Below are 16752 nucleotides of genomic sequence, written 5' to 3'. Positions count from 1 at the left end.
CGGGCACAGGTACTCGCACTTCTCCACGTCGAACGCCGCCGGCTGACGCAGGCGGTACGGTCTGAAGTAAAGTTAAAAAAATATTTGTATGTTGTCTTTCACATATAATTATTTGTATGATTTTCTTTTAAACCTAAATTTGTCGAAATGACGAAGTGACCGCTGCACATAGATTTAATATTAACATTCGACTCGAAGGAATACCTTGTAGCAAAAGGTGGGGACGGGACTAAAATTAGGCTTCCGGCACGCATACTCATCAGAGACGACTCAGAATAAGTTCCATATAACACGTGCGGGTCACGTCAGACCTCAGACGTACCTGATCTTCTCTTTATCCCTGACACCATCGACGTACTTCCTCCAGCAGCGCGCGTGCAGCACGTGGCCGCAGGTGGAGACGTGCGGCTGCGAGCCCACGCCCGCGGCGAGGTAGGCGTCTCGCGGGCAGCTGACCACGCCGCGCAGCCGGCTCAGCACCGTCGACTGCTGCACGAACGCCACCAGCACCACCGGCTCCATGTTCAGCTCCACGCGGGCCTGATACCAATATATATGCCACTTAATCTAAACCAGTCACAATTAATTTGCTAACTGTTATTAATCGGTGCCGTAGGCCCAACTTGAGTCCCTTTTCCTTCCCATCCCTTTTTTTCTAGAAATAGGATGGGAACGAAAAGTGGATTTAACGGTGGAGGAGTCGCACAGGAATGGAAAATATACATCGTTTCTTGAATCATAAAAAGTTCAGACAAGCAGTTGATTAACCCACTGTGCCCTAGGCTGTTGTCTGTTGCTGTCATGGCCCGAGACAAAACGCAGAGCCCAGGATAGAGGGTGCTAGCTGCGCACTGTGGACGTCCTGTCCCACTTTGGGGACATGGGACAAGAAGAAGAAGATTTTTTACCACCTCCTCCTGGCACATGATGCAGACTCGCGGGGGGTCGGGCACTCCACCTCCCCACACGCCGAGCGCCGCGCCCGCGTACAGCGGACGTAGTTCTTGCTCCTCCGGGGTCACCTGCAACATTAAATAATTTAAAAAGTCAGTATCCCAAATAGTTGCTGGTTTAATATGCTACAATTTGATAGTTTATAAAATTAAAAATTTGTACTGAAGCAAATTTGCTTTTATACCTGATATCTCTACTAATATTATAAATAGGAAAGAATTGTATTTTTGTATGTATTGTAATAACTCAACAAATACTAGACCGATTTCAAAAATTCTTGCACCATTAAAAGGCTATTTTTTTATTTTTATAACAAAAGGTGGCAAACGAGCAAGCGCCCACCTGAACCCGCCAAAATGGCGAAGCGACCGCTGCCCATAGACATCGCAATTGCAGATGCGTTGCCTACCCTTATACGACGGAGGAGGAGACGCACATAAAGAGGATATATTCCCTTCCTATGCATCTCCTCCACCGTAAAATCCACTTCCCCTTCCCATCCTCTCCATATAAGAAAAGGGTGGTAAAGAAAAATGGACTTAAATTAGGCCTCCGGCACCACACTAATCGGACGAAACACGGAATTGCTTCCATTTCACGGCTGTCTTCTGTGTGGTCGTGGTATTACTGGGGGTGTGCCGGCCCTGCAGTGCTAAGATGTTAAAGCGGGCACTACCACTTTCAAAAGGCTATGTTATCACTAAGTAACATAGGCTATGTTCCTACTATATTCAAATATTATATAATTTCACGTGGACCACGACGTGAACAACAGCATTATCTATTCAAAACATTTCTTTCTTTGGTTACGGTTCGTTCCAGAAGAATGCTAGAAGTTTGATTATCCCCCCTTAAAATCGAGTGCAACAGGCCTCTGTATTGGTCTCCTCGAAGAGCACCGCGTTGTTGGATATGAATTTATTCATCTGCGCCTTCATCTGGTCCATCAGCTTGGCGCGGCGCTCCGCAGCCAACTTGGCACGACGGTTCTTCTCTGCATCTGGAAACAACGATTAATTTTAACAGGCAAAATATGTTAAAAATGTACATATTTTATTTCTTTCTTTATGCATCCATCCAATTTAGGTGGAGTCGGCCGATTACTGAAACGAATTTTAACATTTCGCTTCAAAAACCAGACAATTTTAGTTTTAATGGAGATTGAAGTAAAGCGCGGCATTATTTGTCGTTTCAATATTTTTCCGAATGACTACTAAGGTAAGATGTTTTCATAAGCGGTATGCTAACCTGCCGAATCTTCGGAGTTCTTCTGCCCCTGGTCTGTGTCCATGTTATCACCATCACCAGCGTGCTCATCCGACTGTCCCAGCAGCGCCCTAAACATACACAAACATCATTAAAAAACATTAAGAAAATACTAAAATGTGTTACTTTTTGTATTCCGTCGAAAAACTAGTCTACCTATTGTTAGATTATATGTCAGTTACTGTCAACTTGCCTCACCTACTGTCAAATTAAATAATCCACTGTCTGATTATTACGTCTACTGTAAGGTTATATTACCTACTGTCAGGTTATAACAGCTACTGTCAGATTTTTACGCCTACTATCATGTAACAACGGATACTGTCATATAAAAACACCTAACGTTATGTTACGCTACGCACGCTTACTGTCATGTCATAACGCCTGTCAGATTACAACGCTTATATTATAACGCGTACTTTCATGTTATAACGCCAACTGTCATGTTATAACGCCAACTTTCATGTCATAACGCCAACTGTCATGTCATAACGCCAACTGTCAAGTTATAACGTCAACTGTCATGTTTTAACGCCAACTGACATGTTATAACGCCTACTGTCAAATTATGAATTAGGGTTAGGTAAGATCGACTGACTTGATCCTGGCGTAGAGCCACTTGGCGAGCGGCAGGTGGGGCTCGACGCGAGCGCACGAGCACAGCTTTTGCAGCAGCTCGACCAGGCCGCTGCGCTGCGCGCTCTCAGCGAACGCGAGGAACTCGTAGTTCCCGCTCTCCTCGTCGCGTATCGCGTACCCGATCAGGTGTAGAGCCTGTACACGTTGATTGTCAATTTGGTATTGTGTTTTTCAAATTTTGACGACTCGGATCATTCTACAAGTAGCGGGATATAAAGCGAAACACGATTCATTCGTATACCTAAATACAAAAATAGACACCAGTTTGAATAATGAGGTCGAATGAAATTAGAAAAAAAACTTAACTAAACTAAGTAACTAGTGTATTATTATTAGTAATATCTGTCAATGGATGTGGTAAAGAGATTGCAGGGGGTCTAACACGAAAAGCGAGAATGTATTGGCAAGGAGAAAGATTGCAGGGTATCTAGCACGAAAATTTGCAAGAAAGTACTTATCTATCAAGAAAATTTGTATCAAGAATATTACAAATGTATGACGTTTGTATCACGTGTTACCTTGTGCACTTGTGTCTCTGAGAAGGATCTGGCGCGCAGGTCGATAGCACGCTCCAGCACGCAGCGCAGCACGTGCAGTGCCGCGTCGCTCTGCAGCAGGCTGGCCAGCAGCCGGAATGCTGGCGACAGCTTCGGCAGCGGCGGCGGCGGGCAGCACTCCGGCAAACCTGATAATATAAAAATAAGGGCCTGTCCCACCACTGACTGATAGAGTCACAGATAGCTTAAAAATGACCTTACCGTCAGAAGAGGTAACAAAATTCGATATTGTTATCACATGTTTTTGTTGATATTTTTGTAAGTGCAGTTTTTTTTATAAAGGGATAATTACATTATGAAACATATATGATACCAATGAAAACTCATAAGTATTGACTCACCAGCAGCCTTCCTTCTATTCCGCTGCTCCTCCTCACTCTTGGATAATTCCTCTCGAGTGTAGTGATAGAAGAAGGTGTCATATTCATCGTAGAGGTGCGGCTTCAACTTGTACATGCCGCGGTTGTTACCACCTTTGGGCTTCACGAAGTCTGCCACTTCGTGTATCACTGCTTCTAATCCGGTCTCATGCAGCTGGTCTTCTGGGAGAGATCTGGAGATCATACATGGCCGTGTTTATAATCTTATGACCTGGTAAAGACTTTACGAGAGTAGGATAAGGACGGGAGAGGTTATGATATTTCTCTAAATTACATCAGTTGTCAAGTTAATGATCTGACTAATATTATAAATGCGAAAGTTTAGATGGAAGGATGGATGGATCTCCATGAAATTTGGCACAGGTTTAGAGCATATTCTGGAAGAACACATAGGCTACTTTTTATCCCGGGAATAGTTACGGTTCCCGAGGGATTCATTAATTTAGTTTTTTAATGTTCACCCGATCATTCTGCAACGGTTTAACATATCTTATTGAAATTTGGCACAGATATAAAACAAAGTTTGGAGTACGTATGGGATAAGCTTCATCCCAGAAAAATGGCCGGTTGCCGAGGGATACGTAACTTTTTATAATTTATATAGTTCGTATGTTTTCTAATACCACGCGGACGAAGTCGCGGGCAACAGCTCGTGATTCATATATTATTATATGAATGTTTCAAGCGAAGTGTCAACTATGTCTCCGTTATTTGATTTTCTTTGATTTCTAATAGAAATATCTGTATACCTGTTGAGCTCCGAGTGCGGCATTGGCTTGACGCACAGCATCTGTATGATCTCCTTCTTGGTGCGATCTTCATTGCTCACTTCGCCCACGCCCGGCACGTAGCGGGAACCGACCACTGTTGCACAAAAAAATATCAATTATTTACACAAAAACATTTAGTTTATATGAGGAATTTACGTAAGTTTTTTTTTATTTTTTATAACATAAGGTGGCAAACGAGCAAGCGGCCACCTGAATCTGCCAAAATGGCGAAGCGACCGCTGCCCATAGACATCCGCAATTGCAGATGCGTTGGCTACCCTTATCCGACGGAGGAGGAGACGCACATAAAGAGGATATTTCCCCTTCCTATGCATCTCCCCACCGTCAAATCCACTTCCTCTTCCCATTCTCTCCTTATAAGAAAAGGGTGGTAAAGAGAGAGGGACTTAACTTAAGCCTCCGGCACCACACTCATCAGACGAAACACGGAATTGCTTCCATTTCACGGCTGTCTTCTGTGTGGTCGTGGTATTACTGAGGGCGTGCCGGCCAATTCGTGCTAAGATGTTAAAGCGGGCACTACCACTGTAGAAGTTAAGTTAATTCAACTTAAGCAATCACTTAACTGTTATAAGTTTATAAGTATTAAATGAGTTTATGAAATTCAATAGAATTGAGAGATTTTATTTCCATTTCACTAGCTGACAATATCATTGTCTATAGATTTATTTTGAAATACTCCTGTTCTGTCTATTCTCAATTAATCTGTGATTACAGGATTATTAAGGTATAAGCATTTTAGATAAGTTTATTATAAATTATCTTTTCATTTTTAACTATATTCCAATTGGTATTAACTTATTTTCTTATCTAACTGACACACTTAATAGTATAAGAGGTTCTTAGTGCGACTTTAGTGTAAAAGTATTAAAAATAGTATTAAAAAGCACAATTTAAGTGCTTAAGTAGGCAGAGTTTTGCATCATTTGGTAATTTTCCGCCATACTTCTAGAACATTCTATGTGTCCCCTTATCCCCTACTTCTAAAACATTCTCAGTTTCCATTTTACCCCTTACTTCTAAAATATTCTTTGTCCCTTTACCCGCCCCCCCCCCACTTTTAGAACATTCTCTGTCCCTTTATCCCCTACTTTTAGTACATTTTCTTTGTTTCTCTACCCTCCTATTTTTAGTAACATTTTCTATGTCCATCCGCTTTATCTAGGACATTCCTCATGTCTACCGACCCGTGATGAGCAGTCCGAGGAACTCCTCCACCATGCTGCTGGTCTGCCTCAGCGTGTCGTACTCGATGTTCTGCTGCTCGAACTGCGGCGACGCCCACTCCAGCAAGTTGAACTTGTTCAGCACGTGGATTATGAACTCGTTGCTCTCGATCAGGGATGCACCGATCTAGAATATATTAATATGTCCGTAAGTTTGGGATGTAATATACATAAATTCTATTAAAATTAACATAACATGGTAAACAAGCTGTCGCTACTCAGTTCACGTTAAGTTCAAAAAATATTTTACGCGGACGCATTTCATTATGTCTATGTGTAATTCCAAATCGTGTTCTACATCTGTACAATAATAGCGAAATACGTTATGAAGAGAAAAGTAGTGACAAACATTCATCCGTACATCCAAACTTTTGCATTAATAACATTACTAGATTTTGGCCGCGAATCCGTCCGGGTAAATTAAAAAAAAAAAAGTAACCTATATGTTCTTCCACACTATGCACTACATCTATGTCATATTTCACCCTGACGCGTTCAGCATTGTAGACTACAAACTCTACTCTACTCTACAAACAAACCTATACTAACATTATAAAGAGAAATGAATCGTATTTTTGTTTGCATTAAAATAACTAAAAAACGACTGGGCCTATTTAAAAATACTTTCATCATTCTAAAGCTGCGTCATCACTGAAATTATATATATATATTGCTATATTTGTAAATATCACGGGGACAAAGTTGCAAGCACCAGCTATTATTAAAAAAAAAATCGGAATCCATCACAGTTTTAATTAAGATGTGACGTGTGTGTATGTGACGTCACCTGCAGCATAACGACGTCACGGTCCAACATCTCAGTGCGACACTTCACATTGTGGTAGAAGTAGAGCTGGTTGAGGAGCGCGTATCCATTGCGTCGCCACATGCCCGCGTGTACTTGCGCTATCATAGCCATCGTACACAGCACAGGCTCTGAAATACACAAATATAACAAATCAAAATACACAAATTGCTAAGGGGGGGAGATGGATGGAGGTAGCAGCCCCCCACTCTAGAGAATAAATAGAACAGATACTTCGAATCTAGGCCATCGACTTACGACTCTTATAACAACATCCTTATTGCAATAAAGTAATTAAGGGTCTGTTTTAAAATAAAATAAAAAAATAAAAATGAATAAAACAATGTTTAATCCTTGTCAACACTACAATTATGAAATAAAAATATTAAACACAAAATAATGAGAAACGTAACTAATGAAATGAAAAAAAAAAAGAAAAAGAATTATTTAAAATTAGCGTTGCAATGCTGACAGGATTGGGCCCTCGCTCAGCCACAAATGCTGGATGCTCCCATCGAAGCAAACTAACTAGTGTTAGACAACTTATTTAATTGACACTGTCGCTTTTAACTCAGAGCAATACTTCTCGTTATGACTCAAGTTACGCGCCAATCTATCCATATTTCTAGTGACATTGACAGCTGTCAGCTAGGGACGTGACGTTTATGCCGATAATCTAGAGTTGCGCCAATTCTATAGCGCGGTACTAATTTTATTCCTAACACTAGTAACTTATAGTAACTATTGGACGACTTTGAGTATGGCTTTAAGTGTTATAAGACAAACTAATAAAGCAAGAGACAACAGGTTGGTCGTTTTAGAAGGGATAACGTGACATCCCTTTATACGCAAACAGCAATAGAAAAGGTATACTTATTGGAATTACATATTAATAGGTCTCGCTAGGGGTGGCCAAAGAGGGGGGACCATCCCCTAATAGTCCAAAAATATAAGATACTATAAGACTATATTAGAAGTAAATCTATAACATTATACAGCGGAAAGATTTGTATTTTTGTTATTGAAATAAATCAAAAACTATTAGGCCATTTACAAAAATTCAGCATTCAATAGCTACTTTATTACTGAGTAACATAGGCTATATTTTTTTATTATTTTTTAATTTCACGCGGGCGAAGTTGCGGGCATCAGCTAGTAGGTATTTTGTGACGTGTTATTAGTCGAATCATACTAAAAACTATACTATTATAATAAAGCGTAAACACACATTTCTTTGTTGCCTAAGATGTCAGCAATTACAGCATATTTTTAAATACAAGAAGTATTTAAAAATATGCTGTAATTGCTTTTTAATAAAAAGCCCTACACTTAAATCACGCTTTAGGCTATACATTTTCACGCCATTAAACTTAGGGGGTAAATATTTTGGATAAAAACCCTAATGTGGGAAAGAGACCATAGGTTGTTGCCAACATCAAGGAAGCAAGATTGCCGAGGTTTGTCATCATGTCATGTCATTTTGACATTTGTAATTGATAATTTTAAACAATAAATGTATAGTTCCATGCGGATGAAGCCGCACGGGAACAGCTAGTGTCATATATTACAAAGAAGTACCAAACATGTTAAAGTTATACCAATGAGTTCCTCCGGCGTTGGCTTAGGTCTATCATGCCTGTCGAACTCCCGGCTGTGGTAGGCGAGGCCGTGCTGCTGCAGGTGCAGATGCAGGCCGGCGATGAAGCGGGACAGCGGCCGGTGTATCGACACGGGCGCAATCGACACGTCGTACGGGATCACCAGCGCGCTCTGGCTGCCGAGCTCTGAAACACACGGGGAAACAGAGGTTATTTTAAACACGTGATTTTATAATGCATTTTCTTCGACAAGTTAAATATTAATAGAAAGTAGTTACAATAATAAAATTACGACATTACGAAAACTAAAAACTATAGTATAAAAATAAAAATAAACCTTACTAATCTAACTGATATAAATGCGAAAGTTTAGATGGATGGATGGATGTTTGCTAATGTTTGTAGCCTAAACGGCTGAACGGATTTCGGTGAAATTTAGTACAGATGTAAAGGATAGTCTGGAAGACAACATAGGCTGCTCACTTTTTTCTTTTAATTCCATGCGGACGGAGTTGCAGACGAAAGCTAGTATTATATATGCGAAAGTTTATATAGCTGTTTGTTAGAATTTGCAGCTTAAACTGCGCAACGCGGACGAAGTCGCGGACCAAGGCGAGTGCTCGCGATGGTATGTAAGGAGGGAAGCGCTTAGTTTATCGGAATGATGTTGGAATAGTGCAAAGTTTTTTTAGAGAGTTTTTTTTTATACGAAAAGGGAGCAAACGAGTGGCGGGAACACAGAGGTGGTGAAGGGTGCGTTGCAGACTCGCTTGCAGGTGTACCTCTGAGCTGCAGCGTGTCGTGCCCGCAGGTGTCGGCGTGGCGGCGCAGCGCCATGCGGTAGGCGGAGGCGAGCAGGCCGCGCTCGGCGCCGCACCACTCCAGCGCCAGCGTGATGCTGTTGGCCAGCTTCACGTGCAGGTTGAACGCGGACTCCCACTCCGGCTCGTATTCCATGTGCTGGCCGCGCTGTACACAAAAAAGTGCATATTACAATTTTATTATTAACAAAATCCAAAATTTCATGGAAAAAATCCTGCTTTTTGGTACCTTTTTTTAAGAAAAACTTAAAAACTACTAATTTTGAAACACAAACGATCAGATTCTTCATCGCACTCGAGAACAAACCAATGAGTTTGTTTTTGCGTTGTATTTGTCTATATTTGTTAATTCTATTCTGTCTAAAATTTTAACAAATAATAATGAAAAATCGCAGCTATTACGTGCCAAACAAAAAACAATCACTTCAATCCGATCCCAAATCTCAGCGTACTCAAAGTACTTCCATATAGAAAGATACAATTAAGTACTTGCTCCTTTTTGAAGACGGTTAATAACTATTAGGAATTTTATGTTCTAGTAGAATATAGTACAAGAAAACCAAATTTAAAAAAGACAAACTCTGAGTACAAGAAAACAACGTTCTTTAGACATGACTAATAATTTAAACGAACCTAAAAAGACTTCGTAAACGCTGTTTTTATTGATATTTGGAGTTAAACCATAGTATTATTTACGACTATTAATACATAATTATTGGTGATGTCTACCTGTCTAACAACAGAGTCCATGCCCTGCATCATGACGAGGAGGGAGATGATGAGGGAGAGTCCGTGCAGGAAGCCCTTGCGCAAGTCGTCGTCGAAAGCTGTGGGCACGGAGCCCAGAAGATACTTCACGTCATACAAGATGAACTGGGCGCGCTTGAACGCCATCGACACATGGTTGCGGTCGAACTCCAAACGACCCTGGAAAACATCAATAAATCATTTATACTAGAAAAACTTTAATGGTTTTTACACAAATATTACAACTACAGTAAACTGCTATAAACAATGTTACAATAAACCCTAGGACAAGATAAGACATAAATACAAGCTAGACTTTATTATAATTATTTATATTAAAAAATCTGAGTTTTAATTTTCTAATTATTGCGTTAATCTTATACAATATATTCTTAACGTCATCCACAAATTTTGTATTAGAATTGTACAAAGCCCTTAAAAAAATAAAGTGCACAACATTAAAATTCTCGCAAATATCACGGAAATATTCGTGATAGACCCTCAGTTTATTTCCCAAATACCTATTACTATTTATTAAATTATTTTTTAATAACTAAATTCCATATATACTAGAAATACCATCTATCAAACATCCAAAACGTACACTATGTCAGACGTATTACGTCACAGATTAAACACTAACGTTCAGGACATGACATCACAAAACATTCCTATTTGAAACATAAATACTTACCCTGCTATTGCAGCGTCTTAGACATTCACTAACAAATGTGTTCATAACAACGAAGAGCGCGTCATGCTTCGCTATGAGATGGTGCGCCAGCGTGGGCGTCGTGAACAGCTGCACCGACATAGAGGATATCGAGAACGAGTGGTCATGGTCATCGCGGATGAAGTCCTTCAGCATCGAACCTGGGGAAGAAATAGCTTCTATAACATAAGGATAATAAATGGTAAAGCCCGCTTTAACATCTTCACACGAATGGGTCGGCTCGCCCACCGCAATAACACGACACACAGAAGACAGGCGTGAAGTGCGAGCAATTTCGCGTACAGCCTGATGAGTGTGGTGCCGGAGGCCCAATTATAGTATAAAAAAGGATCGGATAAGAAAGTGGATTTCACAGTGGAGAAGACCCATAGGAAGGGGGAAAAATCCTCTTTATGTGCGTCTCCTTCTCAGTCAATTTAGGGTAGACAACGCATCTGCTTTATTAAAGTAATTATTGAAAAATATGCTGTAATTCCTACGCCACAAAGTAGTGTGTTTACGCTTTATTATATTAGTATAGATATAGTATAGATATTATTGAACGTCGTCGACTCAGTAGGGAGCGTCGGTCGCTCAGTGGTCTAAACACTTGACTTGTAATCTACAGGTCTTGGGTTCTAATCCCGCCATGTACTAATGTGATTTTCGATTATTCGAATTTTCATATGTACATAATTTACCCGACGTTCTTACGGCGAAGGAAAATATCGTGATGCCTGCACATATCGGCGAAGAAATTCAAAGATATGTGTGACGTCAACCAATCCGCACTGGGCCATTGTGGTTGACTATGGCTTAGTCACTCCTTACTTAGGATAGACTTCGAACCCCTCGGTGGGGACGTATAGTGAGCTGGTGGTGATGTGTAATGATAAGATATTATTAGCGTAGTGAAAGTCTTGTACTGTGCCGACCCTCCATAAGGGATAAGGGCAAGTGGATGATGATGATGAAAGTCTTGTATTGTAGTTCACTTACCATAATACTTGGTGAACAGAATCGCCATATTCCGCTTAGTGTCATAATCCATAAGCGTGGTGGCAATGAGCAGGCGATGCCACGCGGCGCGCGCCGCCTTCCACATGCGGCAGTCGTTCTGCATGACGCCCGCTGCCACGCCCCCCGCACCCGCCGCGCCCGGACCCCCCGCGCCCCCCGCCTCCTCGCCCAGCGCCACCTGGCTCACCGCCAGCCGCAGCGTCGGCTCCTTGCACACGAAGTTCTGCAGCCTACAGTCCATTCATATTCCATTGTTACCAAATATATAAGATACTAGCAGTTCCCGTGCGACTTAATCCGCATGCAATTAAGAAAATTTTATTTTACATTTGTCAAATTATCAATTACAAATGTCAAAATGACAACCTTGCTTCCTTGATGTTGGCAACAACTTATGGCCTCTTTCTCACATTAGGGTTATTATCCAAAATATTTACCTCCTAAGTTTAATAGTGTGAAAATATATAGCCTAAAGCGTGACGAAAGTATTAAAAAAATAATAATTTAAAAATATGCTGTAATAGCTGACATCTTAGGCAACAAAGAAGTGTGTGTTTACGCTTTATTATAATAGTATAAATTTAGAGTGAATTGAGTAAATCGATCTTGTAGCTTAAACGGCTGAACGGACCTTGATTAAATTCGGCAGAGATGTAAAGGATAGATAAGAACACATAGGCTACATAATTTTGTTTTTTTTTTCATTCAAAATTCGTGTATGTGTTGACTTTGCTCAATCTATATAGTTTTGTTTTATTCTTATTTATCCATCTGTCCGTAAATCCAAATTTATTACGACTTATTTTCGAAAGCTCTAGGCCTATTATTAATTGATATTCCGGGCTAACGAAGTCGTGGGTGACCTCTACTTAATAACAATTTAACCAATATTGAAATAATCAATTTGGTAGCTAAACATTATATGGGGTTAAATAGTAAAAAATCACTAATTTTACTATCATTATACGATATTTATCTCTTTGTTTGTGTATAGCATGGGCATGTTATGAGGAGCAAGAACGTTAGTTATGAGTGTGGTACACTGGTAGAGGTAGACATAGAAAGAAATGGATTGCGTGAAAGGTGACATGACTGAGATGAAGTATAGTGTGGAGGAAAAAATCCTGTTGCACCCTACAGGAGTAGGATAAGGAGGAAGATGTGTGTATGTGTATGAATGTGTATGGGTGTGTATGAGATGAAGTATAGTGTAGAGGACAAAATCCTGTTGCACCCTACAGGAGTAGGATAAGGAGGAACATGTGTGTATGTGAGTGTGTGTATGAATGTGTATGAGTTGAGTACTGACCATTGCAGCAGCTTCATGGCGTAGTGCTGGTGGGCGACGACGTGCGCGTGCATCACCAGCACCTTCAGCACCGGCCCGTGGCGGGATGTGAACCTTTCGAACATCGCGGTGCGGCTGAGTGCCATACATACATCATCGCCCCCCACAACACATGCAATAAGGGGGGGTTCCACAATTTTATTAAAATTGAAATTTCAATGGGCAATATGCATATGACGCCAAATTGCATCAACTTTTTTTAAGTATACTTTATTACTATAAAAACATTCCTGCAAAGATTTTTTTTAATATAATGTGATTTAGTGGCAAAATTTAATCATTAAAAAGTGTCTTTTTTCAAATTTCCTCGCTAAGTTCTAAAACGCACACTATTGGTCGAAACAAGTGGCTTATCTAATATGTTATGAATGGAATAAGACGATTGACGTCAATTGTCTATTGACAACTCCGGCCGCGTTACAGTCGCTCGAAAATGGTCGTAATATTATATATTATTTTTAGCTCAATGGTTGAATATTTTCGCGACAATTTTTTTTTCTGGTTATTTTATAACGAGTAGAATCGTTTAAAAAAAGAAAAAAATACATGCATATTCCCTATTGTTTATAAGTAAAAAAGTACTAATTATTTTAAGATTTTCTTAAAGAGAAAAGACTTTTTTAAAGACAAAACTCTAGTAATATTTAAAAAAAAAAGATGTATACTTACGCCTCGATTTCAGTTTTGAGTTTATCGCACATCTGGAAGGAGTTGCACTTGACAAGCGCGCGGCCCTCGCGGTCGATGAGGCTGACCAGCTCCACGGCGTCGCGGTGGTTCGCCTTCAGCACTCGCGTCAGCGTTGCTATCACCTGACATACATTCAAATATATATATGTACAGTCAAGTCACTTCGCGGTGATACATTTACAATAAAAGCCTTGTCCATTGCAACGATAATGCCTTATAGTTTGTCTAAATAAGATTAATTTGACAATTTAGTAGGGATGGGTCGTGTAAAAGTGTGAATCTTTTCGATTTTCGATTTTTACTCTCATAGAAGTTGGAATCGATAGATTCATAGTTATAACTTATGGGTTAAAATAAAAACACTGTTTTCTCAAATCAATAATTACATACAGAACCAATATAAAACATGAGAGTTAATAAATAGTTATTTATTATTTGTACATAATCGATTTTGATTTTACTATTTAATAATAGTATAATATAATAATAATGATAATGTTTCCGGTTGTTCTCGCCTTGCGGACGGTGCATACTTGCATAGACATAACCAAGTGGCCAAGATTATCCATCAGCAACTTGCCTTTAAGTATGCTCTTGTGGAATCTGAGGTACCATATTACCAATATCAGCCTACACCAGTTCTGGAAAATAGCCGTATCACGATCTACTGGGACCGATCTATTATTACGGACAGGACTATTGCTGCCAATAGACCTGATATAGTAATAATAGATCGGTCTGAGAGTTGTGTAATGTTAGTCGATGTCACTATCCCACATGACGAGAATCTCGTGAAAGCCGAAAATGAAAAGCTATTAAAATATTTGGATTTGGCTCACGAGATTACCGCCATGTGGCGTATGAAATCGACTACCATTATTCCGATAGTCGTTTCGGCACACGGGCTGATAGCGAAGAGCTTCGACCAACACCTCAAGGAGCTCTCGCTAGACAGTTGGATTAAGGGCCCGATTCAAAAGGCGGTTATTTTAGAAACCGCACGACTAGTGAGGAGGTTCCTGTCTCTGCAGCCCTGACCACTGGTTGCTTGAGTCATCGGATTCCGCAGCCGGTGGACTTACTATTTTTTTATATAATATGTTTTATTTTGTTATTTTTTTAAGAAAATCATGTGAAATGTATTATATATAAAAATAAGAGAATAAAGATATGTTAAAAAAAAAATAATAATAATATAATAATTTGTGATCCGTATATACTCTACACTACATTCATTACTAAAATCGTCCCCTAAATTAGTTGATTTAAATTTAAATTAGTTATTTAAACCGAATATCGATAGTTCACAGTTGTTCGCTATGCGTGTTTCATCACTAGGATACCCGTCTATCAAGTACGGCATTTACCTTCATACAAATTTAATTCGATACTTCATATAAGTCATCAAACTAATCTTATTTAGACCTATACAAATAACATGCAGCAGTGAGTTAAGCAAACAACGAGAGAATGAAAAAGCAACTAGCTGTGTACTAACGAGATTTTACACAAAAGCGTTCTAAGCTTGAAGGTTAAAATGCTTTAAGTAAATCCATGGTTAATTTTGCCCATTCCCTGGAGATCCACTGCACCTGTTGTACCTGTTCGAAGGTGTGGGTCTCATCATTGTACATGACGGTGCAGTAGCAGTCCGGCTGGTCCAGGATCTGCAGCAGATCGCGCTCACCGTCCTTCAGCCTGCACACACCATATTTCCTTTTTTTTTATAATATAAGATGGCAAACAAGCAAGCGCTAATAAACATCCGCAATTGCAAATGCGTTGCCTACCCTTCATTGACAGAGAAGACGCACAAAAAGAGGATATTTCCTTTTCTATGTGTCTCCTTCACCGTCAAATCCACTTTTCCTTCCCATCCTTTCCTCTTGAGGGTGGAAAGGAAAAAGGACTAAAATTAGGCCTCCGGCACCACTCATCGGACGAAACGCGGAATTGCTTCCACTTCACTTGCTTACAAACCAAAGTGTAAAATATGTCATGAAAATATCGGATTTTGTTCCCTTATCTGACAGTGACGTCATTTTTAAAATATCCGAGTCTATCAGCCAGTGGTGGGACAGGCCCTAAATATTTGTTTAGATTAACATACTTTCATTTGTTATTTTACATTGTAAATACATGATGCCATTTGAATTAATAATGCAATAAATAAATCTATATAAAATCAAGTAATTATGTTGATAAACATATAAATAAATAAATAACACTTTGTCCGTTATCATCGGCGGCCTTAGCAAGTAATATTTTTCCCAGATATGAAAGTATAATTCATGTATGTATGAGGGTTTACATAAACCAATTTAGTCGAGTGAGACTGTAGCGATGTCTGGAGAGAGTTAAGTTTTTTTTATTTATTGTGTTACCTGAGTTCATTGGGCAGTCCGGGCGCATGGTCGAGGGTCAGCAGCCGGAAGCAGTAGGAGAAGCAAACGGAGGCGAGGATCTTCATGCGCTCTATCACTTCAGCGCTGATGGTGGACTGGGACTCCTGTTCCTCGTTCTCTGGAGCCTGCGTATATTTTTATAACTAAACATGATAATTACGAAGGTAACGTAGTTTATAACTTTTATATTATTCCTATTGGAAGAGGAGTGTAATGAATTTTTCGCAGAGTTCTGTCAGTTAATTTAATTCAACTATAAAAGTTCCAAGTATATATAGACTAACTTCAACACTTCGAATAATATTAAAATTTACATTTGCTCTTAAACAACAATTTAAAAATATGGAAATGTCTGTTGAATTCTAATAGAAAACGACAGTTTATTTATGACAGACTAGCTGTCACCCGCGACACCGAATTAGTTCATAATAAAAAAAAAACTAAAGTTAGTAGCTTATTGAAATTAAAAAAAATAAAAACAAAAGTGAGTAGCTTATGTGATCTTTCAGACTACACTCTACATCTATACCAAATTTTATAGAAATCCTTTAAGCCGTTTAGGCTACAAACTCTAACAAACATCCAGCCATCCATCTAAACTTTCGCATTTATTATATAACTAGCTTTCGTTCGCGACTCCGTCCGCGCGGAATTAAAAAAAAACAAAAGCCTATGTGTTCTCCCAGACTATCCTTCACATCTTTTTTTTTTATAACATAAGGTGGCAAACGAGCAAGCGGCCAACTGAAATCGCCAAAATGGCGAAGCGACCGCTGCCCATAGACATCCGCAA

The 16752-nt window shown here is 39.6% G+C and overlaps 1 protein-coding gene across 1 annotated transcript in view; it reads right to left on the bottom strand.

The window, feature by feature from the left end:
• LOC106105329 (E3 ubiquitin-protein ligase UBR1) overlaps positions 1 to 16752 on the bottom strand; it is a 33739-nt gene that overhangs the window by 3709 nt on the left and 13278 nt on the right. Inside the window, exons 6-25 of the mRNA XM_013285620.1 lie at positions 15939 to 16084; positions 15156 to 15252; positions 13534 to 13676; positions 12826 to 12939; positions 11496 to 11746; positions 10479 to 10657; positions 9767 to 9964; positions 8999 to 9185; positions 8217 to 8402; positions 6601 to 6749; positions 5775 to 5940; positions 4546 to 4660; positions 3758 to 3969; positions 3378 to 3544; positions 2819 to 2994; positions 2203 to 2291; positions 1827 to 1954; positions 909 to 1022; positions 323 to 540; positions 4 to 61 (exon numbers count right to left, since the gene is read on the bottom strand). Of these exons, the coding sequence (XP_013141074.1) occupies positions 4 to 61; positions 323 to 540; positions 909 to 1022; positions 1827 to 1954; positions 2203 to 2291; positions 2819 to 2994; positions 3378 to 3544; positions 3758 to 3969; positions 4546 to 4660; positions 5775 to 5940; positions 6601 to 6749; positions 8217 to 8402; positions 8999 to 9185; positions 9767 to 9964; positions 10479 to 10657; positions 11496 to 11746; positions 12826 to 12939; positions 13534 to 13676; positions 15156 to 15252; positions 15939 to 16084 (3093 nt within the window). The remainder of the gene's footprint in view (positions 1 to 3; positions 62 to 322; positions 541 to 908; positions 1023 to 1826; positions 1955 to 2202; positions 2292 to 2818; positions 2995 to 3377; positions 3545 to 3757; positions 3970 to 4545; positions 4661 to 5774; positions 5941 to 6600; positions 6750 to 8216; positions 8403 to 8998; positions 9186 to 9766; positions 9965 to 10478; positions 10658 to 11495; positions 11747 to 12825; positions 12940 to 13533; positions 13677 to 15155; positions 15253 to 15938; positions 16085 to 16752) is intronic.

Source organism: Papilio polytes, unplaced genomic scaffold (assembly GCF_000836215.1).
Source record: "Papilio polytes unplaced genomic scaffold, Ppol_1.0 DF822845.1, whole genome shotgun sequence".
Lineage (NCBI taxonomy): Eukaryota > Metazoa > Arthropoda > Insecta > Lepidoptera > Papilionidae > Papilio > Papilio polytes.
The sequence above is the reverse complement of the archived record's forward strand: the minus strand, read 5'-3'. Positions and strand labels throughout refer to the sequence as shown.